Below are 26,200 nucleotides of genomic sequence, written 5' to 3'. Positions count from 1 at the left end.
CTGAACACTTCCTAGATGTCCATCCCAGGCGCTGCACAGGCACTCTGTACACAGCCTTCCATTCGCCTCATAGCACCGTCACTGGATATTACCATCCCAACTCCACTGATAAGGAAACTGAGGCTCAAGAGCTACAGCTAAGGGCACTGTAGAGAGCTGGGGCGCCTGGGTGGTTCAGTCCATTAGGCATCTGACTCTCCATTTCAGCTCAGGTCATGAGCTCACAGTTTGTGAGTTTGAGTCCTGCATCAGGCTCTGTGCTATTGGTGCAGAGCCTGCTTGGGATTCTCTCCCCCTCTCTCTCTGTGCGCTCGCTCTCTCTCTCTCTCTCTCTCTCTCTCTCTCTCTCAAAATAAATAAACTTTTTAAAAACTTAAAAAAAAAAAAGAAAAAGAAAAAAAAGAGGACAGGGCTGAGTTTGAGCCAGGTCTAGCAAAAAGCTGGTGCCCAAATACTGTGCTGGCTCCTAGTATAGGATCTGTCTCGAACTTCAGTCCCAGAGCCCCAGGCCCCACCCATATCCATGCCTGGCCCTACTCTGACAGCCAGCGGGCTTCAGTCTTCTGCGCCATATCCCAAGGTGACCAAAAACTTCTCAACCTTCCATCCAGCGCCCTCTGCCCTACCACCCTGCACCCAGCTGCTGGTGTCATAGGGGCTGTTCTGCCAGACTCTGGGAGGGCAGGCCAGGCCCTGAGGCCTGGAGAGCACAGCAGGAAGAACAGGTGGGTCCCAGGGTCCAAGCCGAGGTGCAGGAGGCCCCTCTGGGCATCTCCCTAGGACCTGAGGCTGCCTGTCTGCAGGACTCAGGACCCACATTGCAGTCTGGTCATTACAATACACAGAGGGATTTTTCTATACCTTTAAAATCAGAACCATTCCTGAACTCCCCTCAGTTTGGACATTCCCAAAATCTGGACATCCTTTGCCTTCACCCTCCCTGTCCCCATTCCTTGTTTATAAGAAAAAGGGCCCCACGCAGCTCCAGAAGAGCCTTGAAGCTAAGGGATCGTCACTCCCACTCTGCCCCGCATCCAAGACAGGAGGCTGAGAGGCCAAGCCTTCTCAGTGAGGATGGGCTGGAGTCTGAGGACTCCGGAACCACCCCAAGGCATCACACCTACCAGGGAGGAAATCATGTGTGCACACATATACACGGAAACATCCCATCTCACATAAAAGTGCACACCAACACATGTGAAAACACATAGTCACACACAGACAATGCAGGACAGGCACTCTTGTCCCATCAGAAGTAGGGAAAGTTGGTGAAAGTGTAAAGTTAGCAAAAACACAAAACCCAACTGCTCAGCCATTTCCAATCTCAAGCTTGGGAGGCCTTTTTTTTTTTTAACCCACACTGCCCCCAGATAAAAATAACAGAAAATCAACTAGATAATCTCACCAAGGACACCACACATCTGTGGTTAGGACGATACAGAGCTGGCCCTGGTCTGCCCCTAGAGAGGGGGTAAAGGGTGGATCTTGGGGCCAGCTCCTACCTCTATCCTCCCCCTAGACTGAAATTAACCTGCAATGAGCAGAAAGAAACAAGGAAGGACTTGCAGGGAGAGAAGTCCTGCTCAGGTGAGCCCCCATCCTCGACCCCCAATGACTCCCTATGCGCCCCCAAGGGGCTAAGAACCCACCTGGCGGTAGCGACGCTCCGAGCACACCTTGCAGAGCCCATTGAACCGGTTCATGGCTGCGGGTCCTGTCTCAGCTGCCGCCCCATGAAATCCCAGCTCTCCCCCCAGCAGTGGGAGTCCACACTGCGCCCAGTCAGCCTGGCATGACCGCCCTGGGAAGCCCGCCCCGCAGAAGAATGGCAGGAAATCACCTCTCACCTCCCCAAGCCCTGTCTGTGCTGTGTGCCTCTGCACGATAAGCCCGAAGGCTTCCTGAAACCTCAGAATGACAAGGAAGAGGGAGAGTTTTATATTAAAATTCCTGTCAACTAGTTAGTATTCCCCCCGGCCCCCGGCGGGGAGAGGGCGCCTTTGTTCTGGCTGCATTCTCCGCCATGGGCCACTTTGTGATTCCAATGTTCTCACAAACACCCCTGGCTGGACGAGAACCCAGGCAGAAAACACGGCCCGCTCTATAACAACGCCACCTCCCCCTGCAAATCCCAGGGTCCCGGGTAGCAAATCCAGAGGATTAACACAATCTAAAGAATCCAAGGACGCCTTAGGGGGTTGCACTCACAGACAGCCCATCTCAAAACAGAGAACACGAAACATGTGGAATCTGAGGAACAGCCTGCCATTCAGAAGCTGCTTAAAAGTCAGTTTCCTCGGCTTTAAGGATCTGACGACATGTAGACCATAAAGGCAAATCAGGAAGGGAGTTCCAATCACTAGATGATCTGGCTTCCTCGTTTTGCCCATCGAGAAGCTGAGGACTGCGGTGGTTAAGGTCACGCAGCAGGGTGCGGTGGAGCTGGCCCCCAGTCTTGTTCCCTGCCTTGTAGAGCAGTACCTGGTGAGCCCCGCGCCTCTTACACCACCTCACCGTCTCTGGGGAAACCCACCCCGCCACTCATGTCCTTGACGCCAGAGAGTGTCCATTGGTACAGCCCAGCTTTGGCTGTCGTGACAGTGGGCAGATCACCCAGGTTTCTGGACCTCTATCTCCTCCCCATGTGTACAAAGGGAGAGTTGAGCAGATGACCTCTGGGGGGCTCTCCCTCAGCCCAACCAAGCTTCTGACGACCACCCCCACTGTGCTGAGTCCTGTGGACATCTCCCAGTGTACAAGCCCGGGAAAATCAAATGGGCCTCAGAATAACGTCCCCACAGGTCAGGGCCTGGGTGCAGATCCAGAATGAAGCCACCTAGAAACGCGCAGTGTTGATGCCCGTGTCCGTGTCATTCCTACAAACCACCAGGAAGGCTCTCTGGTCACTGCCTTCTCTGTGCTGGGCAGGTACAGAGAAAGGGAGAGAGGTCTTTGCAGCTCCTACACTGAAGCTAGAAGGTTTAAACTCCTAGCGAAGCCACAGAATATAGTAACCAGCAAATGGTTTTAATACCGTGCTGTCCGATGTGGTAGTGACAGGACACGTGTGCCAGGTAAATCTGAATTAAAGTTAAATAAAATGAAAAATTCAGGTCCTCGGTCACCTTAGCCACTCTTCAAGAGGCTAGTGGCTACCATGTTGGACCGTGCCGTTCTAGATTATATGCTCCATGAGGGCAAGCACCTTTGACTTGCTCACAGCTGTACCCCAGCACCCGGCACAGGGTCTCGCCCGTGAGAATGTTCAATAGACAATGCATGAATGAACGAATGGGGGAATGAATTGAGCAAATGAAAGGGAAGATGTTTTGTAGAATATCATGCACCTACATGTAACATGTTATCGGGGAAAACAGCACCATCATATCTTCCCGGTAGGCCACATGAAGCAGCAGTGTGGCACAGTGTATTTAGAGGCAGCCAGGCCTTGCTTCAGGTCCTGCCTCCATCACTAGCTGGCTGTGTGGCCGTGGAGAGGGACCTAACATCTCTGAGCCTTCCATCTGTGAGATGGGGAGGCGACGACCATCACAGAGGTGGCAGTGAGGATTAAATTAGATAACAACAGCATCTGGCACAGAGCGGCTTCTCAGTCACTGGGAGTTTGTTTCTCCCTCTCTCGGCTGTTAGAGAAAACCATGGTCCCCTGCCATGTTCTGCAAGAGATGGAATGAATTTGGAGGAATTCACCAAAATCCCTATGTGAAGGTTTCTCTCTAGATTCACAGCCTTATGGAGTAAGGACCCACTGGTCTCAGGTCAGACTCATGGCTGCTCGCTGACATCAAGCAGGCCTAAGCAGAGGGTGATCTGGCCACGGTGCCAGGGGAACCGAGCTGTCTGAGAGTTCTGGGGGGAAAGGGGACGCTCGGATTTAAGAGACTGAAAGCTGGTAAGATCCAGACTCAGCCATCTCCAGGGGCCCGGGCCTGGCTCTCCCCCCACCACTGCCCCAAGCAAGAGTAACCTGAGAAAAGCACAAGAAATAATCACTTAAAAATGCATGCCTTGGGGCGCCTGGGTGGCTCAGTCGGTTAAGCAGCCGACTTCGGCTCAGGTCATGATCTCGCGGTCCGTGAGTTCGAGCCCCCCGTCGGGCTCTGTGCTGACAGCTCAGAGCCTGGAGCCTGTTTCAGATTCTGTGTCTCCCTCTCTCTGACCTTCCCCCATTCATGCTCTGTCTCTCTCTGTCTCATAAATAAATAAATGTTAAAATAAAATAATAAAAATAAATAAATAAAAATGCATGTCATGTGAATTTCCAAGCTGCAAGTGAACCTGAGTGTCAGGCACCAAAGGCGGTCCTAATAGGGGTCTCCTGGGCCAAGGGACAGACCAGGAGAAAGTTAGAGCCCAGGGTGATGCCCAGGCCCTGTCAGTCCTACCCAGGCGTGTCCCCACCTACCTTGAGTTTCTCCCCGCTCTCAGTGTCCCCATATCCTGGAATTCTCTGCAGCGGGCCTGGAAGATGACAGAGAAGAGTTGGAAAGTTCCTCCTGGCACATAAGGGCCCCATTCCAGAGACCACCCAGAGGACAAGCCAGAGTGTCAGGCCCACAGGGCTATCCGAGTCACTGCTGGCCTCCAGGATGTGGGGGTGCCCGAGCTCAGGCTAAACAGGGAATCAAGAGCCAGAACTACATGTGAGAAGGAAAGAAGAGAAGGGAACATGAAATCCCGGTCCTGAGCCTCAGGACTCGTGGCAGGGCCCACTTGCCCTGCCTATCAAGGTAGACACACTGAGGCCAGCAAGGCAGCCCATGGGAGAATCCTGAGAAGGAGTCATGCAGAAAGTTCCTGAAACCCAGCCCTCCATAAGCTAGAATGGAGGTTGCTGAACCGCATGGCGTCAGGCCTATAATCCTCTCCCAGGAAGGTCCAACCATATAAACAAAGGTGTTGGAGGCAAGAGGCTGCCTGCAGCATCATAGCAGGTGTTTGTGAGACCCGGACCCCTGACTTGACTGCAGCCAGGGGTGACAGATGCCACAAAACACCGGGGCGATGCTACTATGCAGGAAGGGAGGGAAGGGAGAAGCCAAGGGGGTGAGTGGAGCAGCGTGTCTGGGCAGAAGCCAAAGGTGGTGTCCATGCACCTCTCAGGGGCCGTAGTCGCCGCCTGGCCACCTTCAGGTGCTTGGTCCGGCCCAAGTGTTCCCCCAGAAGGTAGTACCAGCCGTTGATCTCCTGTCGTGAGAGAAGGCATGACATGCTCAGACAAAGGAGGCAGAAGGCACAGGTCAGGCAGCCACCAACCCCCCTCAAAGAGCAGCAGCTGGAGAGCCTCCCTCAGGAGCAGCGTCTCTGTAGAGACAGACAGTCCGGCGGCCCTGCCCCAAAGGGAGCTGCCATGCCTGCACCTCCAGGAAGCCTTCCCTGATGCTCCAGGCGGAGTTGGTCTCCCCTCTGCTGAATTCCCACAGCCTGTCAGCCCTGGAGAACAGTGGTCTATTTGGATGTCTGTCTTCCCACTAGGCTGTGCACAGGCTTTTTGATGTGCCTTGCACTGTGCCTGGTATACAGTAGGAGCCCAATGGATGTTGACGGAACAGAAGGGAGGGAGTGGGGGAGGGACGGAGAGGCCAGAGAGTAGGTGTCCTGAGGCCCCTGAGCGGTCCCATGGAGGGAACATCTTCCCCCAGGAGGGAAGGAAGCCACAGCTGCATCAAGAGAAGATACTTGGCGCCCACGTGCAGGATAAAGGTTCCTCAGCCACCTACCCCCAGACTTCACTTCCAGGACACCAAGTGGCAGGGCCACCTGGCAACTCCATGCAGAGGCCACCAGGACATCTCCGGGCATGTGCAAAAGGAGCATATCTCTCGCCTCCTCAAAAGCCTCCAGTTTGGCGGTAGGGGGAGGCGGTACGGTGCAGAGGCGGATAAGGGACCCACTACCCAGAGGGAGGGTCTCAGGATTCCAGAGAGTCTTCACTCAGCCTAAAGGAAAGCTCCACAGGGGATGTCGCTGCTCACTCCATCCCTGAGCACTTGCTAGACTCAAAAACATGAGACCTGGTAGATCACGTCAGAGGGGGAGAACCACCCGGCCCTCCTCCTCCAGGGCAAGCCCAGCAGTGCTGAACTCCGAGGGAGGGACCTGCCAGCATCCTTCATGGCAGACAACAGACTCAGAGCCCCCTGGAAAGCCTTGGATCTGCCTGGACAACTGATTTCTGACAAGAAGGAACCAAGAAGGGGACCCGAACCCTTGGTCACTCAGATGATAAAGTGTTGTTATTCAGGTCGTGAAGCACACAAGACAGAAGCCCCACCCGAGGGCTTCCAGACCAAGGCCTCTGCCCGTACTAGTCCTGGCCTCCATGGGACGACCTTGCCAGAGGCTTCTCTGGGACCCACCTTGTCCGGAGTCAGGAGCGACTTCACCCCAAAGCTCATGCAGCCGATGAATCCACTCTGTCTGGGAGGACAACAGAGGCTGGAGTCAGCACCTTCTCGAGGGCTCTGTCGGGAGGCCAATTATCAAGTGCAACGTAGGTTTGCCTGATACACTGTGGTTTACAAAGCACTTTTACCAGCATCACCCAATTTGTGCTTTCCAACTTTGTGAGTGAAGCTGGAAAGGGTTTATTCTCTCCACTTCACTGAGGAAAAGGCTGAGGCTCAGAACCAGTCCTCTTCCCAAGGTCACAGAACTAGTTAGTAGTAAAGTTCCGTAGGAAAGCCAGGCATCCTGGATCAGAGAACAGCACTCCCTCCACCAACCACAGAAGCTCAGAGCTACCCATAAGCTTTGGGTCTGTTTTTTTGTGTTTTTTTTTTCTCCTTTTTTAAAATATAATTAACATACATATATTAGTTTCAGGTATACAGTATAATGATTCAACAACTCTATACATTTCTCACTGCTCATCAATATAGGGTACTCTTGGGGCACCTGAGTGGCTCAGTCAGTTAAGCATCCGACTTTGGCTCAGGTCATGATCTTACAGTTCATGAGTTTGAGCTCTGTGCTGACAGCTCAGAGCCTGGAGCCTGCTTCGGATTTTGTGCCTCCCTCTCTCTCTCTGTGCCCCCCCGACTAATGCTCTGTTTCCCCATCTCTCAAAAATGAATAAACATTAAAAACAAAGAAAAAGAAAAAAAGCTGGGGCGCCTGGGTGGCTCAGTTGGTTGAGTGTCCAACTTCGGCCTAGGTCATGATCTCACCGTTCCCAAGTTCAAGCCCTGCGTCAGGCTCTGTGCTGACAGCTCAGAGCCTGGAGCCTGTTTTAGATTCTGTGTCTTCCCCTCTCTCTCTCTCTCTCTCTCTCTCTCTGCCCCTCCCCCACTCACACTGTCTCTTTCTCTCAAAAATAAATAAACATTAAAGAAAAATTAAAAAAAAAAAAAAAGCCGTCCTGGGAATCCTGCAGGGCACCCGCCTGTGCCTGCCCCAGTCAAGGACCAGTGGACTAGGTCTCTATAAATACATATTGTTTGCATTCTCCGGAAAGGGTGGCAGCTTACCATCCGACAGTCCTAAGCAAAACAAAACTGGCTTCTTGCAGACAGCCAAGTCAAGTGAGGGGCTGGGGCTGCAGACTGCTAGGGACTGATCCTCATAACTGTCACACCTGCCCTGCAGATGCATACTCCACACCTGGCCGTGCCTCACCAGCTCCTGTCACTCTGCTACTCCCCCTGCTCTCTCCCCCTGGCCCCATTTCCTGTGGCCTGGGCTCCACCTGCTTCCCCTCTTCCTTGCCCCCTCCCATCAGACAAGGCCATATTAATAATCTACCCAAAGAGGCCAGTGTGCTCACCCTGGGTCAAGCAACCCTTCCACACCCATCTCACCAGCCCCCACCATCGGAAACAAACGTGCCTCCCTCCTGGGAAGCGGCCAAGTCAGCATTAAGTGGCGGTGACCGTGGCAGACACTGATCAGAGCTGCCATTCCAGAAAAGCCTTGTCCAGACTTTACCAACATCCTCACCACCAATTTAATTTTGTTTGTCAACACATTCAAGAGCAACCCAGCTGGTATCGAGGCGCTCACACTGCCTTGCTACACACTTTCCTTTCACACTGGCTATGGCTGTAACTCTGAATCTCCAGGCACAATGCTTTAGCTGTAATACAGGCTGCCTCTCCTCTTGCTCTTCAATAAGTGGAATTTTTATTCCCTGGTGCTTAGAGAATGCTAAATGGTTAATAGCCTCCCATGAGCTTTGCTTCCTGCTAAGGGGCCTCCAATGATTTCATGCTAATTCAGGCCAAGTAAATTGTCACAATTAATGTCCATAAGCAGGAAACTCTCTCTAAGTGTTCTTCAATTAGCTACTCCTTTAAGCCTGAAATCTTTGGAGGAAGAAAGACTTCTTTTACATGTAATCTGAGTACACAGCAATATACCAGTCAGCTTATAAACTTGGGAACTAGGTCTCACCCTGGAGACTGCCTGAAAATTTCACCAGCACAAAGTCTCAGGGGCCAAGCCTTGGTTACTTCTGAATGCTAAACCCTGAGCTCAGGCCTCGGTGCACTCAGTGAAGGCCTGACAAATGGATGAATCCATCATGCCCACGGTTGGTTGGCAGGCACTGGGCAAGGAGCCGCAACATTAAGGAAAGAAGACAAACATGCAGGAATTTAAATAGCAACCCAAGACAGCAATACAAAGGCTATAACTAGACAGGGTGAGATGGACAGATGAACAGCGCAGGCAACAAATGCTGAAAGCTTGGGGAGGCAAGAGCTGGTTTAGGGCTGAAATGCAGGAAGAAGGCCTGAAAAGTTAAGCCAAAGAGAGTAAGAAGAAAAGCACCTCAGGCAGAGGGAACAGCCAGCACAAAGGCTCAGAGATAAAGCTTCATGGAACACTCATGGGGAATGGTATTTGGCTCAGTGGCCTTTTGAGCAGAGGATTAGAGACCCACTACCAAGATGAAAATGCAGGGGCACCTGGGTGGCTCAGTCGGTTAAGCATCTGACTCTTGATTTTGGCTCAGATCATGATCTCACAGTTCATGAGTTCAAGCCCCACATCGGGCTCTGTGCTGACGGTGCGGAACCTGCTTGGGATCGTCTCTGTCTCTGTCTCGTGCTCTCTCTCTCTGCCCCTCCCCCCACCTCTCAAAAAATAAACTTAAAAAAAACAACAAAATGAAAATGCATTATTTTGAGGGAATGCGTTTTAATTCTCTTTCTCAGGGGCCTTAAACTATTTCTGTTACAGGGTTACAGCATTTAATAGCAATTTTATTTTTAATTGGATGGCTTAAATTGAACACATACTTTTCCATCCAGTTTTTTCTTTCCTTTTCTTTCCCCATGTCTGGTCACAAGCTCTCTAACATTATGGCACTGTACTTGGCACTAGAGTCCTGTCTGGAAAGTAGATTAAAGGACAGAGAACACTTAGAATACCCAGGACAGGGCATGACACACAGCAGGCAGACTCCCCATAAATGTGCATACTCTTCGCATAAAAGATGATGTGTTTCAAACACGTGTGTGTGTTTTGTTCTTTTTTTAACTTGGTGCGTGACATTACAACCCTAACACTGTTCTCTGGCCACAGATTCTGAAAGCACTATGATTGATACTAGAAGCTTCAGTCTGTTCTTCGCCATATTACCAAACAAAACTTTTAGTTTTTTTTAAAGGACACTTTTTAAAATATCTTTTTTTATTTTGAGCGAGAGTGTGCATGCACGCGTGTATGCACAAGCAGAACAGGGGAAGAGACAGAGGGAGACAGAGAATCCCAAGCAGGTTCTGCGCTGCCAGCGACAAGCCCCATGCAGGGCTCAAACCCATGAACCGTGAGATCATGAACTGAGCCGAAACCAAGAGTTGGACGCTTAACCGACTCAGCTACCCAGGTGCCCCCAAACAAAACTTTTAAATAGCCAAGTTCCATAGTCAGTGATATTAAGGAGTTACTGTTAATTGTCAAGCATGATAGTGGCATTGTGGTTGTCTTTTTGAGCCATCTTTTAGAGAGATATATATAGATGAGATGATGTCTAGGATATGCTTTAAAATAATCCACTGGAGGAGGGGAGAATGCGTAAGATTGGCCATACATTGATAATTGCTAACGCTGGACTATGAACATATGAGGGTTCATTATATGATATTTTCTATTTTTGCTTATGTTTGAAAATGTCTAGAATTTCTTGAAAACTCACAAAGCCTGAAAGCTGAATATCTTAGCATTTTTCACTGCATTTCACAGTTGAGGAAACTGAGGCCGGGAGCGGGGAAGGAACTTACCCGAGGTCTCATAGTGAGTTGGAGCCAAAATCTCCGCTCTAAGGCCTGGTTCCCCTCCCCTGGTTCCCACTGTGTCCCCATGACATCAACCAGCCCTTCCCCAGAACGTCTCTGTAGACCATTTTGCTCCCCATACACAAGTTTATGGCCATCACTGAAAGGATCGTGAGAATTCGTGAAACAGATGCTTCCCTTCTATCTCCCGTTTCGAAACGTAACTGCCACATGTCCAGCTGGATGACTTACGTACAACCGCGTTATAAATGCCACGGGAAGCAGCCCAGCCTCCGAGGAACAATTGTCCTGACGCCGACAGGGTACAGCTTCGGAGTCATTTATCGCCTGTGCGACACAGTCAAGTGTGCTATAATGTGGTTACGACCACGCAGGTTTGGCGCCAGGCTGCCTGGACTTGAATCCTGTTTCCACCACATCCTAGCTGCATTAGCTTGAGCAAGTTACTTAACCTCTCTGTGCCTCTGTGTCCTCACATGTAAGAGAGAGACAACAGGAATACCTATTTATACCGTGTTGTGAAGACTAAGTTGGACAATGCCTAGAATATGGTATGTAATGCCCACACACAGTGCACATTAAGTGCTTAATTGACGTGAGCTGTTACATAACCTCAGGGAAGTTCCTTAACCTTTGTAAGCCTCGGTTTCCTCTTCTATGAAGAGAGGGACAATAATAATTCCTGCCTCTTGGGGTTGTTACAAGGATTAAATGAGATAATGCATGTAAAGTGCTTGGCCACAGAGAAGAGTTCAATAGATGTTTGTTTCCTTTCTTCTGTAATTGTCTTTTGCGTTGGTAAGTTGCGTGTCCGTCCTTTGGGGAAGCACAATGTGATCTGAGAGCGTTCCGCAGGGCAGAAGCTTCCTGCCATTGCTCTGCCTGCCTCCCCCAGCTCGGAGGTCTTTCTTGCTCAGAGACGGGTCAACACTGCGCCTCCCTGCGGCTGAGCGGGCCTCCGTGGGGCTGGCGATCTGTTCCGTGGCAGGCCTGTCGGAGCCTGCCCTGCCCCTCTTGAGCTTTGGGTTGGGATGGTGACCACGAGTTCAACTGTGTTTGGTTTAATAAGGAATCTCACTTTCCCAAAATAGGCAACAAGTGGAGACACTGCCTCTGTCACACTGCCCCGCTGGGCGCTGACTCACTTTCCCCGGCCTCGCTTTCTTTTCCAAAAACCGTGAGCTGCACTCTGCCTGGCTCGCTCTGGTCTCCCAGGAGGGCAGACCTCAGTGGCAGATCCCAGCGTGGTGCCTGTCTCCCGCACCTGCTCCCCTCCTTGCCTCCATCTGGTGGGCTCCCCAGGCATGCTCCGTCCCGCCGACACTCCTCCTCTGTCTTCTTCAGGCTTTCCTGTCAACATGGGCTTCTGACCCTTGAGCCTTGGCACTCACGGTCATCCTAGGCGGTCCCACCTACTCAGCCCTTCACCTCGGTGGCCATGGCTCCCACACCTGTACCTGGCACAGACCTCTCTATCCCCTGAGCTCTGTGTCAGCAAGGCTGCCCCCCTACACAGCTCCTAACTGGCTGCTCCCCAGCCCCTACATCTCTGTGTATCCGAAGCTGGTTCCCTCCCCCTCCAGAGCACACTGGTTTAGTTGGGGACACCACCCAATACCCAAGAATGATCCCTGACTTCCCCTGCTGATGTCACAGCCAAACCACCACTAAGTACCGTTCACCTAATCTCCTAAATCTGTCCTGGGTCTGTCTCCTTCCTCTCCATCCCTAAAGCATCTCTCTCACAGATTACTGCAAGGATCAGCTAGCTCCTCCCCAGCCTTCCAAAGCCCTACCAGGATGACAGACCTAGAACACACAACTGTCATTCCCCCTGCTCAACACCCCTCAGTATCTCTCCACCACCAGCTTCCCAAACACCAAGCTGGCGGCATGAGGTTCCTTCAAGAACTTGTGTAAATGCACATCCCTCATCCTGCCCATGAAGATTTGGACTGAGTCCATCTGATGTGGCACTTGGGAACCTGGGTTCCTTGCAAGCATCCCAGGAGATGCTGACGCATACCTGGGATTAAGAGCCACCGGCCCTTAGGAGGAAGCCCATGAACCAAAGAACACCTACAGAATCATGTGATTTGGCTGACATCAACGCTTCGTCTTATCTCTAGCTGGTCCCTGCTTTGTACTTGACCCTCCTACAACACCAGTGAGTTTGGCGATCCCTCCCCACTCTTGCCCTGCCCTGCCCTCTCTACTCTGCTGGTTTTCTTCTGTCCTTTTGTTCGTACCCCAGGAGGCAGTATAGTGTTAAGAGTGAGGACTCTGGGGTCTAACTGTCTGGGTCCCCATCCTGGCTCTACTCCTCACTGGCTGTCTGACCTTGGGCAAGAGACTCCTTTTCTTCCCTTCAGTTTCCTCTTCTGAAGATGTAAGGCAAAAACATACTCTTCTTAAGAGTTAAGAATTAAATGAGATGACGCACTGTCATCTCCTGGCTTGTGGTCGACACCCAGTAACTGGTTGCTCTGGTGAATCAACGTGATGCCTTCCTCCTTACCCACATCTCCAAGTCTCTACCAGTGATCCTCTCAAGAGCAGGACAGTCTCTGACTGACCCTCTGTGTCCCCGGCATCTAGAACAACGCTGCCACATTGGTACCCAGGAAATGGCAGCTGAAGGAATGAGTCCTACAGCACCATAAGCCCCATTCCATGAGAAAAAGTAAATGCTCTATTAAAAGAAATATCCTTCATTATGAAGGTTGAATAAGGCTCAATTCTGAAAAGCATACCAGCTATAAAATAGAAGATACTAAAAAGCATTCAACCCCAGGGGTGCTTGGGCGGCTCAGTTGGTTGAGCGTCCAACTCTTGATCTCAGCCTGGGTCCTGATCTCACAGTTTGTGGGATCGAGCCCCACATCAGGCTCTGTGCTGACAGCATGGAGCCTGCTTGGGACTAGGATTCTCTCTCTCCCTCTCTCTCTGCCCCTTCCTCTCTCTCTCTCAGAATGGAGAAGCTTAAAAAAAAAAGGGCATTCAGGGCACTTGGGTGGCTCAGTTGGGTAAGCATCTGACTTCAGCTCAGGTCATGATCTTATAGTTCATGAGTTCAAGCCCTGCCTCGGGTTCTGTGCTGTCAGCTTGGAGCCTGGGGCCCCTCCCCCCACTCACTCTGTCTCTGTCTCTGTCTCTGTCTCTCTCTCTCTCTCTCTCTCTCAAAAATCAATAAACATTAAAAAAAAATGTTTTTAAAGCATGCAAGCCCAAAATAATTTTCTAGTCTAAGCTGGTGAGTGGAGCTGATTTTTATTCACCAAGCTACTTTTTCGGTCACCAGTTGGTTCTATGATTACTCAACAAATGCTCTGGTCATAGGGTCTCCCAGATTCCTTGGGCTGCACCAGGTGGATGAACCCCTACTGCTCACAATGGGCCATGGCACTCAGTCCACCTGCTCTCACCGCCTTTGTCTGGAAGCTGACTCTCCCCGTCACCCAGCTCTCCTCTGCTGTGCTGTAGGAAACCCCATGCTGGTGAAAACATCCGGCCTCCTGTGCCCCGGGCAGCAAGACCAGCCTGCTTGGACTCTCCTACATAAAACCTCTGCACCTCCTATGCTGCCTCGTCGTGGCAGCCTGAGCCCAGCATGCATATCCCTGCCTCCTCACCTTTGCTCATGCAAAACCTTCTCTCCTCGTCTTATTGATCTCTGCCCCAAGTTCCAAATCCCATGTTTTCCATGAAGCTTTCCTTGATCACCTCAGCCCACGATGAACTTCCCTCTTCCTCTTCCCATACTTACTGTCCTTATTACTTATTCATTCTTTTATTCGTTCAAACAATATTTACATAACATCTGCGTGCTAGGCACTGGGTACAGCGATGACTAAGAAAGAAATGGGCCTGTTTTCCTAGGAGCTTTGTTCCTGTGGAGCTGAGTCTGTGTCTATTGTTACTGTAATTTGTATCTGTGAAGCACCTGGCGTCCCTTCCTGAAAGTGGGCACCTGGAGAGCAGAATCCACATGGAGGCTGGTGGCCAACCCAGTGTCTTGTCGATGCCAAGGGCACAGCAATTGCTTTCGGACAACGCGATCCTTAGCGTCGCCTGGAGAGACAGGGACCCAGGGGCCGGCAGCCTCTCAGATTTAGCGTTGCCACTACTACTCATTCATCCAACAGGTATTAACCGAGTCCCCGCCGTCTGCTGGCCGCCCGGCCACCGGCAGCCACCCGCGGGCTCACAGCGGGCTCTCCCTTCCGGCTCAGCACCTCCCCTCACCTGGAGTCACCTGCCCTGTTCCACACAGTGACCAGAAGGCGCTTCTGTTCATCTTCCTCTTGGACAAGACTGCAAAGCAAACCAGACGGCCAGCGTGTTAGTAGGGCCGAGCTCCAGGCTAGACCCCTGGAGCCTGTCAAGTTGCAAAATTTACCAATAACCTAAACACAACCATAAGGAGCTGGTTAAGGAAGCTCAAATGCCAGTAGCGTGGGAGGTCGGTATTCACATGCACAGAAGGGTTTACATTATATGGTTTGGGACAAAAGGGAGGTCACCGTGGAATACTACAGAACAATTCCATTTTTTCGTAAACACCTACACATGCCCAGACATACACACCCACACAGACTCAAAGATCTGAAAAGAAAGAAGTCGAGGCGTGTCATGAGTCGTAGGGCTTGGGGCGTCTTCTCGTTTCTTTGTTTATGCTGGCCTATTCTTTTACCATAAGCAAAATTACCTCGTGTAATTTGAAAAAAAACAGAATAATCTTAACTTTCACCAACAAAATACGAAACGTCCATTTCCTTCCCAGGGCCCCAGAGTTCATGGATGGGGGAAGAAATAATAATAACAGTAGTAGTAGTAATATTAAACAGCAAAAGCGGACGCTGTGTTACACTGTCGCATTTACACCTGAGCTCTCTGAGGAAGGTAGTGTCATAAGCCCATTTTACAAACACGGAAGCTGAGGCTCAAGGAAGTTAGCAAATTTCAAAAGGGGGAGGGATCTTGGAAAATTTCTTCTACTGAAAGAGAAGGCTTGGCCCGAGGCACACTGGGAAAATGCATCCTCTCCAGGGGCTGCCAGCCTCAGGCTGGGCACTCTGGCTGTGAGAACCAGCCAAGTGACACCTTATCACCGTGGACCTCGCTGCTGGGCCAGGTGCCAGGGATGCAAGGACATACGTGAACAAGAAAACAAAGGCATCCTTTAGAAGTCCCTGTTTTTCTGCTTAGATAGACTTCTAGATTTGGCAAAGAGAGCTGTTTCCAGATAAACACTCCTTCCCTCTCCTCTCAAGGGCCTGGCTTGCCCCAGACTCTTACAAGAAGAAGTGCTCGTGGAAGACCGGCTCTCTGCAGTCTAGAATGGTCTGCGTCTTCTGGCGACGGAGTCGATGATTATCTTCAGGGATCAAAGAAATCTTGAATTGGGGAAAAGTAAGCGTGAGATGATTACTTGTGGGACACAGAATCACAAAAGTCCTGCAGCGGACTCTGCACATCTCCCAAGTGAAAGGCTTCCCAGGTGTCCTTCAAACCAGCCTCTGCAGAGGACAGAGGGGAGTCCTCAGTCAGATGCTGGGGAACAAAGAGAAACCCCAGCCGAGGCACTGGAGTCAGATGCGGGGACAGGTCCCCGCAGCCAGCAGCCACAGGCCCAGCCATAGATGGGGTATACCTCAACTGGCTCTACTCTCCCTCTAAGTGTGGGCCTCTCTTATAAGTTCCCAGCAGCTGCTAGGTGCTCCCTCACCAGAGGCTCCAGGTCGGCCTCGGCTAAGGCCCCAAATCCACACTCTCGCCCTCTGGCTGCCCTTGCCCTGCCTCTGCTCCTGCCCTGCTCCTGACCAAGTCCTTGCCCACAGAAGCCCTGACCAGGCTTTGGGGAGAACATGGAAGGGTGCATCAGGGCCGGCACCTGGCATCCCAGCTGCACACTCTGGGAGGCGCCTGGCCTTTGGTTCTGGCTGGAAGTAGGCCCTCCACCTTTCGGGGCCTCTGTCTTCACTACAAGGGCCCCACTCGGATGGATCTTCTAGGCCTCAGAGACACTCCCTCCCCTCCACCACCCAAACCTGCTGCCTTGCCTCCGGTTTTTCCAGGGAGAAGTGTGAAAACATTGCTTGTCATGAGAGGGCTTGGGATTTTCTGTGGATTTCCATCACCCACACATTCACGGTGCTCACCCACGTGGATGACCAAGATCACCTATAAGATTCCAGCTCTGGCAGGAAGGCTTAGGCACCAAGCTGGGCGAAGGGAAGGGCCTATCCTAGCTCAGGGCCTCATCACTGGCCCTAATAAATGCCTACTGACCAAAGAGTGAGGCGGTCGCTGCCACTTCGAATGGCACCGGGCCCACAGATGTGCTGAGACCTTGGGACTCAGACTAGTGACATAGTCCCTTACCGTCCCCCATGCCACCAACCCCCACCCCCACCTCCAGCTCAGCATACCTTCACGTAGGGATCACAGATGCCAGGCTCTTTGCTCATCAGGCCTTTGCCTTCTATAACTAAACAGAGAATGAAAATATTGGGGTGAGTGGGTAGGAAGGATTATTACTAGCCCCTACCATGTATAACAACCACTGGCTATTAACCCCTCTCTGGTCTAGTCCATTCCCACCATCTCCCACACGCAGCCGGCACCCTCAGGGTGCACTCAATTCCTTGAATCTTATAGTTGAAAGAGAACATAAAATTTATTGAGTTTAACCCCTCATTCAATGGGAAAGATGAGACTACCCGGGGACCCAGAGACTGTAAGAAACTTGCCCAAAGTCACAGAGTAATCAGAGCAATAGGAATCACACAGCTGGGTTTAGATCCGTATCTCCTGACTCCCAGTCCTGTGCTCCTTCCTCCACATGAGACTGCCTCCCCGGATGGAGGGGCCAGGCTGGAGAGCTCACTCTGCCCCGTCAGCTGCGCTGTGGCTGGTGGACAGTGTAACACAGCAGGCAAAAGCCTAGGTCCAGAGACAGCCTGTGGTCCTGGGTCCACAGACCAACGCAAATGCCAACTCACCACTTATGAGACAGGAGAGCTTGAGCAAGTTGCTTTGTCTCTCTGCAACTGAATTTGCGATTAAAAAAAAAAAATTTTTTTTAAAGTTTACTTACTTATTTTGAGAGAGAAAGAGCAAGGGAGCAGAGGAGGGGCAGAGGGAAAGGGGAAGAAAGGAAATCCCAAGAGGGTTCTGCGCTGTCAGCACAGAGCCCGATGTGGGGCTCACGCTCACGAATCGTGAGATCCTGACCTGAGCCGAAACCAAGAGTCAGACGCTTAACTGACTGAGCCACCCAGGTGCCCCTGAATTTGCTATTTTTTAATGGTGGAGTGATAATAAGATAATGGTTAGTGATTATAACATCTGCTTCATGTGGTAGTGGTGCTGGTTACATGAGAGAATGTATCTAAAGTGCTTAGCAGAGTCTCTGGCAAGCAAGGAACTGCTCAAGGAAGGTTTGCCAAAGAAAAAAATCGTACTAAATAAAAGCCAGGGGCAGGTGGGAGGTGAGGAGCAAGTCTGATCTCGAAAGCGAGCACAGCCCATTTGCCTGAGGTCTGCAGAAATCAGGCAGCAGGTCCGACAGAAGCAGAGCCTCTTTGCTGTTTTCTTCTCTGTTCCTTTTGGGCTGGGCCCTGGGGTTTGGTTCCAACGGGGCTCCCAGTGTCTGAGGCGTGAAGCACATGAAGTCAAAGGAGAGAGAGGAACAGGCTGGAAGGGATGAAGAACTCTAAGACTGGGGTGAAGCCAAAGCAAACGGCGCAGGACAAATGAAGTGGCGGAGGCCAAGATGCATTTTGCAAAATCTGTTTGCACAGCTGTTGTCAGGCTCTGGTTGGCAAAGAACCCCCTTCTGCCGGTCGTTGGGAACTTCACCTTGGGCCCTCCCCAAGGCCAGGACCGGAGGACCCCAGGCGCCTGCTGGTCTACTCTGCCTGGTGTCCCAGCTACTATTCCTGTGTGCACCCTGCCCCTCGAGGGCGTGGGCCTGGGGGGCAGGCTCCCCACCTGAGGAACCCTTGGGTCTCCCTGGCCCCCAGAGCAGGTGGGGCAGACATGGCTGCTGCCCCACTGCACTTCTTGGACAGACCAGAGTGACACAGCACAGTCAGAGCTGCGATAAGGACACAGAGGGGGAAACAACATACTCAGGTAGGTCAGGGGGTGATTCCCGGAGGGAAAAAAAATGAAGCAAAATGAGCCTTCCTTCCTGAGTCTTAATGATGATGAAGGCAGGCATGTATCTTGCAAACTCAGAGGGAGGGAGAGCTGTTTTTCAAAAGACATTCAAAAAGAAGGCAGGCTATTTCAGACACAAGAAGTAGTGGGTACAAAGGCACAGAGGCATGAGCAAGCATGATGCCCTCAAGGGGGACACAACAGGAGGTGGAGGGAGATTTTAACAGCAAGAGCCACAAAGGCTGGAGAGACAGGCAGGGCTTGCTGGGCTAAACAGAAGAGTCCAGGCAGCAAAGGCCATGGCAGAAGCTCAGTAAGAACTTGAGTGCTGGATGGAAGGACAAACAAATGGATAAATGGACAGGTACAGTGTAAAGTCCTCTGCGTGGCATTTAGGACCTTCATGGCCTGGTCCCATACTCACTGTGGAGCAGCAGAACCCGGTCCTGAGCATCAATCGACAGCTTCAGCTGACCTAAGGAAACAACAACAGAAACAACTTCACCTCATCTCCTCGCTGGGTGAGAAATGGGGTACAGAGATGGGAATGTTCTTTTGTTCATGTGAAGCAATTCAAAGATCCATTCAGTCCCTGGGTTGGAAGGGAGCTCAGAAGCCTCTTAGTTCAGCCTCCTCAGAACATCAGAAGTCCCTTCTGCAATACACCCAGCAGTGGTTCTCCAGCCCAGGCTTACACCCCTCTGGTGATGGGGAGCTCACTACTTTACAAGGAAGTCCAGGCCAGTGCTAGAGAGCTCTCACCACTGGGACAGTTGGAAAAGTTATTGCATCCACATCATCACAAGCCTAGATTGGAGAGTTAAGGAGCCTGGGCCTTGGTCAAGAGTCGATGGGGGGGGGGGGTGAAAAGGTGAAGGGGGAGGTCAGGGAAAGCCCTGCACCGTGACAGACAGTTAGCTGTGTTCTGGAAGGGCAAAAACAACACAAGGACAAGGAACAAATGATTTGGGGGGAAAGCAAAAGAAATGAGATCAAGCGTGGGCAGAGAATTCCTTCAAAGTTGATGCTATCACCTTCAGTCATTCCACAGAACCCTGATCTCCCTAAAGAAAAAATAAGGAGGCTTTCTGTGGCATTGACATAGAGCTACGCTACTCAAAGTGTGGTCTGAGAACCACCAGCATCAGAAGCATCTGGATGAGAGTTAGAAATGCAGACTCTCAGGGCACCTGGGTAGCTCAGTCAGTTAAGTGTCTGACTCTTGACTTGGGCTCAGGTCATGATCTCAGGGTTCATGGGATTGAGTCCCGTGTTGAGCTCTATACTGATAGAGTGGAGCCTGCTTGAGAATCTCTCTCTCCCTCTCTCCTTCACTCTGCCCCTTCTGCCCAAAAAATAAATAAACATTTTTTTTAAATGCAGAATCTTAGGCCCCACCCCAGGCATACTGAATCAGGATCTGCAATTTAACTAGATCCCCAGGGAGGCACAGGTACATTAAAGGCTGAGGAGCCCTGGACTAGAGCTCACCAAAGAGCCTCTGAACATGTCTATAAGCCTGGAAAAGACCCTCTTAAGCAAGAGACAAAATGCAGAGGCAACAGGGAAAGAGATAACTCTTAACTCCATAAAAATTTTCAATGTCCATTACAATTAAAGATATCATAAACAAGGTTATGAGAAAATACCATAGAAAAATAGACAAAGGTCATGATCTGGAAATTCAGAAAAGACAAAACAGCCAATAAACATACAAGAAGATGCTCAACCTCGCAGAGATCTGGGACACGCAAATTAACAAAATACCATTTCCCATCAATCTGCTCGGCAGGTCATTTAAAAGATAGATAATGTTGGGGCGCCCGGCTGGCTCAGCTGGTGGAGCATGCAACTCTTGATCTTGGGGTTGTGAGTTCGAACCCTATCTTGGGTGTAGAGATTATTTAAAAATAAAATCTTTTTTTTTTTAATAAAAAAAAACATTTTTGAATCTTTTTTTTTAGAGACTGAGAGAGCATGCGCAAGAGGGGGACAGGGCAGAAGATGAGAGAGAGAGAGAGAGAGAGAGAGAGAGAGAGAATGAGAATCTTAAGCAGGCTCCACACTCAGCGCAGAGCCTGACACAGAGCTCAATCCCACAGTCCTGGGATCATGACCTGAGTGAAACCAAGAGTCCAGATGCTCAACCAACTGAGCCATCCAGGCACCCCAAAAATACAATCTTTTTTAAAAATTAAATTAAAAATAAAAGACAGATAATGTCAAACGTTGGTTAAAAATGTAAGAAAACAGGTACTATCACACCCTGTTGGAAATGTAAATGGAGGATAATTTCTGGCAGCATTTGCTAGAATTTAATTGTAAATGTCCTTAGCCTAGTAATTCTACTTCCGGGTAACTGTCATAGACAAAAATGCACACATGAGCACAAGGCTGGCTCTCCAACACTGTTTAAAATAAGGAATAACTGGAAACACCTGAAATGTCCATCAATATGAAAATGGTTAAAAAAGCTATGTCTAGCTGTGCTATAGAATAAGGGGGCTGTTATAAAAAATGGGGGGCTCTGTATTTCCCAGCATCGGAACATTGTTGTGATAAGTGTTTAAGAGGAATAAGCAAATTGCAGAACAGTACAGATGGCATAGGGGTGTGTGTGTGTGTGTGTGTGTGTGTGTGTGTGTGTGTGTGTGTGTGTGTGTATGAAATGAAAAACAGGGATCACCTCTAGGGAAGGGACAGAATTAGAGGGAGGGAAGTCAAGAGGAACTTAAATCTATCACTATTGTTGCTTCAACAATGCAAATTATATGAACTATCGCACTTCTATAATTAAAAATAAGAAGAGGGAACACGGAGAGAAGGGAAGGAGGAAGAGGAGAGGGGAGGAAGAGAGGGAGGGAGGGTGAAATGTAAACATAACAGAAGGCCCAGGGCTGGAAAGCAGGGGAAGAATCAGGAGCTGGTTTTTCCCCCAGCTTTTCTAAATTTTTTTAAAGACAATATAAAAACAAAACAAAGCATTAAGTCATCCTCACAGATGCCCAGTGGTCCTTCAGCATGGACTGAGGAGAGGAGGACCATACTCCTCTTCCTCAATGACGTGCTGAAAAATTTCCCCAGTCCAGTAGACTCTTCTTAGAACCTCAAAAAGCCACTGAACTCAATCCACCCAGTGGACACCACTGGGGAGGCAAGGAGGATGCGGCAGGGCCTCCCAGCCTGCAGCAATCCCACACATCAACCAGGAAGCCCCTGCATCCATGACAACCCTGTCGCACAGCCATCAGCCTCTGCTTGATCACCTCTGGTGATAGGGAGCTCACTTCCTGCAATGGGAGCCCTTTTTCTTTTGTGATAACTCTGATGGTTCAACGTTCCATCTTATGTTGAGCCAGACAGAAGTGGCCTCTCAGTAACTTTCATTGCCCAGCTGTGGTTCTGCTGTCAGTCTCTGGGCTCTCTCTTCTAGATCTAAAGCCTAAAGTCCTTTCACCGCTCCTCAGTGACATCCACAGTGACGCCCCCTCAACATCCCAACCGTTCATCTCCGGACACGCCCCGTGAAACTGGGACTGTGGCTGGGGCTTGTGCTTTGCTGCCGGCTGGAGGAAGGCCAGGCAGGGTTTGGAAAACAGAAAGAAGGGAAATTGTGCAGCAGTCCCCCGACCACTGTGACCTGGAAACCTCTTGCTCCTCGTACTTTGGGGTGCTGAAACTGCAAGCCCAAGCAATCCAGGCTCCAGGAAACCCCTGATCAGCTCTTCGCCCATCAGAAATTCCCGCTGCTCTCCTGCCCAGGACACGGATCTCAGAAGCCCGGAGGCCTGCTCCAGTTCCAGCCCCGACTTAGCCTCCTCTCTCTGAGAGCCACATTGTCCCCAGTTGTGAGGTGGAGCTAATAACAGGGGTTACTGCACTCGCCAAGCTGTGTGCGGATCAGATAATGCTGAAGGGTGAGGAGGTGAAAGGCGCCAAGAGAACCCATGGTGTTATTAGCTCAAGATCTGAGCAATTATCACTTTGGGGCTCTCTGGGGCTGAGAAATCTCCTACAGAAACTGGGCCGGATCCAGTGTGGGGTGGAAGGTTTTGAAACAGACAAAAATGGCCAGCGGTCACAGATCGGATTTCGTTAACCCAAAGGCAACTCTGTTTAACACCAAACATTTTTTCTGAAATGATTACCAGTGCAAAGCCGGCTTTGGCCCACACACATTTGGCTTTCCGAAGTTGTAAGAATCACTGAGCTGCACAACACCATCACCTATCAACAACCCTCTCGCAGAAATCAGGATGGAGAAGCCTCCCAACACAAGGGCTCGCTGAGTCCATTTGACAAACATTTGCCAGGCAGCTGCATGAGGCCCTGAGTCAGGAAGATCTGAATGGCCCAGTGCCCGCCCTCAGGGAACTCACAGCCCAGTGGCTAGGGCAGGGGCAGGGGTAAGGCCGAAAGTGGAGCTGGAGCACAGGACAGGCCTGGAGCAAAGTCTGACTCGGACATCAGAGGAGTCTATGCAGCTGCCCTTCCGGATCTTGCCGTGCAGGTCTCCTCGGGGAGGATCAGCATGCTCTGTACCCTGTTACAGCACAGAAACCAAGCCCAGCAGACTAGGCTCAGACCCCCAGCACAGGACACACCCTCCCCCAACCTATCCTTGGGCTCACAGAGAAGGGCAAAATCAAGAACGAGACGACCCCCCCGCCCCCGCCACATGGCCATGCCTGTCCCCTCTGCTTCTCCCATTCCATCAAATGATTGTGCCTCAAGGGCCCTGAAGTCATCTTACCCAGCCTCCTCAACTGGAAGCCAGAACAGTCATGCCCACATATGGAGGGTGACTTTGCCCTGGGCCCAGAGTAACGCAGGCCGGAACGGGAGACCAGAATCCTGCCCCAACTCTAGTACTCTTGCCTGTATACCAAGTGGGTCTTCTGGAGCCACCAGTGTGCCCCACTGCATCTGTGCAGTGCAACCCTGGGATTCAGGAGCAGAGAGAGACATCAGACACAGGACAAGGTGTCACAGCTTTGCTTGAGAAGCCAAGAGGAAGCCAAAAAGGAGGGCAGGCTCAAAGAAACATCCCCAAGTCTAAAGAAATAAACCACTGAGGGCAGGTGGGGGGTGGGGTGCCTGGGTGGCTCAGTCAGTTAAGCGTCCAACTAGATCTCATGGTTCATGGGTTTGAGCCCCACTTCGGGCTCTGTGCTGACAGCTCAGAGCCTAGAGCCTGCTTTGGATTCTGTGTCTCCCTCTCTCTCTGTCCCTCCCCCATTTGTGCCCTGTATCTCTCTCCCTCTCTCTCTCTCAAAAATAAACGTTAAAAAAATATAAAAAGAGGGGAAAAATAAATAAACCATTGGGTAGAGGGGAATTCAAGGGGCTCCTGGGTGGCTCAGTTAGTTAACTAAAGTTGGCCCAACTCTTAGTTTCGGCTCGGGGCATGATCTCACAGTTCACGGGTTTGAGCCCCATGTCCAGTTCTGCGCTGACAGCATGGAGCCTTCTTGGGATTCTCTCTCTACCCCTTCCCTGCTCACGTTTTCTCACTCTCTCTCTCAAAATAAATAAATAAACATTTTTATAAAGGGCGAGGGAGGGGGGGAAGCCAGGCTGAATCCCTGGGTATCTGCCTATCTAGGTAACCAAGCCTTTCACCGGCCCCTCAAATCTCTGATCTTATCAATATCCCCACTTTCCCCCCCCCGGATCAGGGAGTGGCCTGTGACAGTGCCCGGGAATGTTCAGGCTAAAGGGCCTGAAACCATCCTTATTGGGGTGTTCAGAGGCCCTGGAGACGGCACACCCCCAATTTCCATGGGCTGGTGTTGGGGACCAACTCTGCAAAGGGTGGTGCTGAGAGGCTGCAGAAAAGCACGGAGCCAGGGCCCAGAGACAAAGGAAGAGCAGACAAGGCCACACGTGACAGGAAAAACACTAGGTAACAGTGAGCTTCGGAAGGCACAGAGAAGGTACAGGTTCTGCTGGCCCAGGACCCGGGGAGTTCGGACTCACCGGGCCCTGGGGAAAAGGGGTATGGAACCCAGCTATAGAAATTCAATCTGGCAAACCTCACTCTGTCGAGGACCACAGGAAGATGAACTCTGACTCTCAGAACACAGTCAGGGAGAGACATACTCAAAACACAAAGCAAGAAGATGGGGCGACAAACCACTGCTGAACTCAGGGAGCAGCAGGAACGTGTGCTAGAGGGAGCTCATGGCACCCTGGGGTCTGCAGAGAACATCGATGAGGGGCTTGGCCGGCTAACGTGAAGCAGCGGTCATCCAAACCCAGTTCACCTCCAAAGCAATTCCCCATTTATGAGCTGTCATGTGTCGAAAGCCACAGTAAAGGGGATGACATCAGGGAAAAAAACGCACAAAGAAGGTTGGGTCTACATGGAGCCTAGCCAGCCGCCAACACTCCATTTTTGGGGACAAGGCTGCACCCCAAGCTGTGTGTACAGGAGAGCGGGAGGCAGTCAACCCTCTCTCTGTGATCCTGGGCTGTGGGACCCACACAGCAGCCTGACGGAGGCTCAGAGAGGGTTACACACGTTTACGCATTTCACTTTCTGCCCCCTAAAGGAGAAATGATAGGCTGCAGGGGTGACGGGGAAATGGGAGCCATCCAGTCTGGGCATGCAGCCCTGTGGAGCATTTCAAGTGTCTGTTCTTTTGAAGAGGGAGAATCTTGAGTTCCATTCAGAGAAATGGTCTGGTGCCTGCTGGCAGAAAGAGGCCTGCAGGGCAAAGGGGGCAGGGGTCGGCGGTGGCATAAAGATGATGATGGGCCAATCCAACCCCTCTCCTCTGACTCTCCATTCCTCTGAGACCCGACATTAACCTGGTTTCCCCAGCTGTTTTTCCTTCCAGGAATAAATGGCTCTGGCCAGCACACGTCGGCTAACATCTTCACAGCAACGTCTCTGAGCGGCCCCTGAGCAAAAACCACCCAGCAAAGCCATTCCCAAAGTCTTGACTCACAGAAACGGGAGATAATAAATATTTGGGTTTTTTAAGCAATAGATATTGGGGTACTTTGTTGTGAAGCAATAGGTAATTAATATATACCCAGATTGCCTTCAGTTAGGTAACAAACCTGATCTCAATTCTGAGGCCATTTTTCAATTTTAAAAATTGTTAAGAGGGGCATCTGGGTGGCCCAGTCAGTTGCGCATCTGATTTTGGCTCAGGGCATGATCTTACGTGGTGAGTTCGAGCCCTGTGTCGTGCTCACTGCTGTCAGCACAGAGCCCACTTCAGAGCCTCTGTTCTCCTCACTCTCTGCCCATCGCCAGCTGTCACTCTCTCTCTCTCTCTCAAAAACAAATAGACATTAAAAAAATTTAAAAAATTAAAATTGTTAAGAAACGACAGTTCTAAGATAAATCAGCATATTATGACTGAGGAAACAAAAGTCCTTCCATTTCTGAGGTCCTTGGTTTTCTCAGTAAAGAATTTTGATAGATTCAAGCCATACTTATGACCCATTAAACTGCAAAATCTGGAATTGTCCCATGTTAACCCAAGCCCAGCCTATTCATGAAAATGATTCACCTGCAGAGCAAATGATTTTCTTTCATATACATTCGTGTACAATATCATACATAATATATAGAAAATTCACATTATTCTGCCTTTCACGATTTTCCTTTAGATTTTATTATAATGATTTTAATTCCAAAATTTCCAGTGTCACCACATTTTATGAATTACTCCCCACCCTTATCTATTTCATATTACAGACTTTTTCTCTATAGTTAAATATGTTATTTTGTAATGACGAGCATCTGTTACATCCTTGCT

The 26,200-nt window shown here is 50.6% G+C and overlaps 1 protein-coding gene across 7 annotated transcripts in view; it reads right to left on the bottom strand.

Moving 5' to 3' along the window:
• The window catches only part of RGS3 (regulator of G protein signaling 3), a 139,712-nt gene that overhangs the window by 88,350 nt on the left and 25,162 nt on the right, over positions 1 to 26,200 (bottom strand). For 3 of the 7 annotated variants that reach the window (XM_042964886.1, XM_042964891.1, XM_042964887.1), the window contains 7 exons: positions 18,850 to 18,900; positions 16,691 to 16,749; positions 15,558 to 15,655; positions 14,505 to 14,573; positions 6,381 to 6,441; positions 5,118 to 5,208; positions 4,427 to 4,482 (listed from right to left, as the gene is read on the bottom strand). In XM_042964886.1, coding sequence (XP_042820820.1) covers positions 4,427 to 4,482; positions 5,118 to 5,208; positions 6,381 to 6,441; positions 14,505 to 14,573; positions 15,558 to 15,655; positions 16,691 to 16,749; positions 18,850 to 18,900 — 485 coding nt within the window. Of the gene's footprint in view, positions 1 to 1,649; positions 1,838 to 4,426; positions 4,483 to 5,117; positions 5,209 to 6,380; positions 6,486 to 14,504; positions 14,574 to 15,557; positions 15,656 to 16,690; positions 16,750 to 18,849; positions 18,901 to 26,200 lie in introns of those variants that run through there. The other 4 variants (XM_042964888.1, XM_042964889.1, XM_042964895.1 and 1 more) reach the window with 4 other exon arrangements.

This window comes from Panthera tigris, chromosome D4, assembly GCF_018350195.1.
Source record: "Panthera tigris isolate Pti1 chromosome D4, P.tigris_Pti1_mat1.1, whole genome shotgun sequence".
Taxonomy (NCBI): Eukaryota; Metazoa; Chordata; class Mammalia; order Carnivora; family Felidae; genus Panthera; species Panthera tigris.
This window is presented reverse-complemented; position numbering and strand designations above follow the sequence as displayed.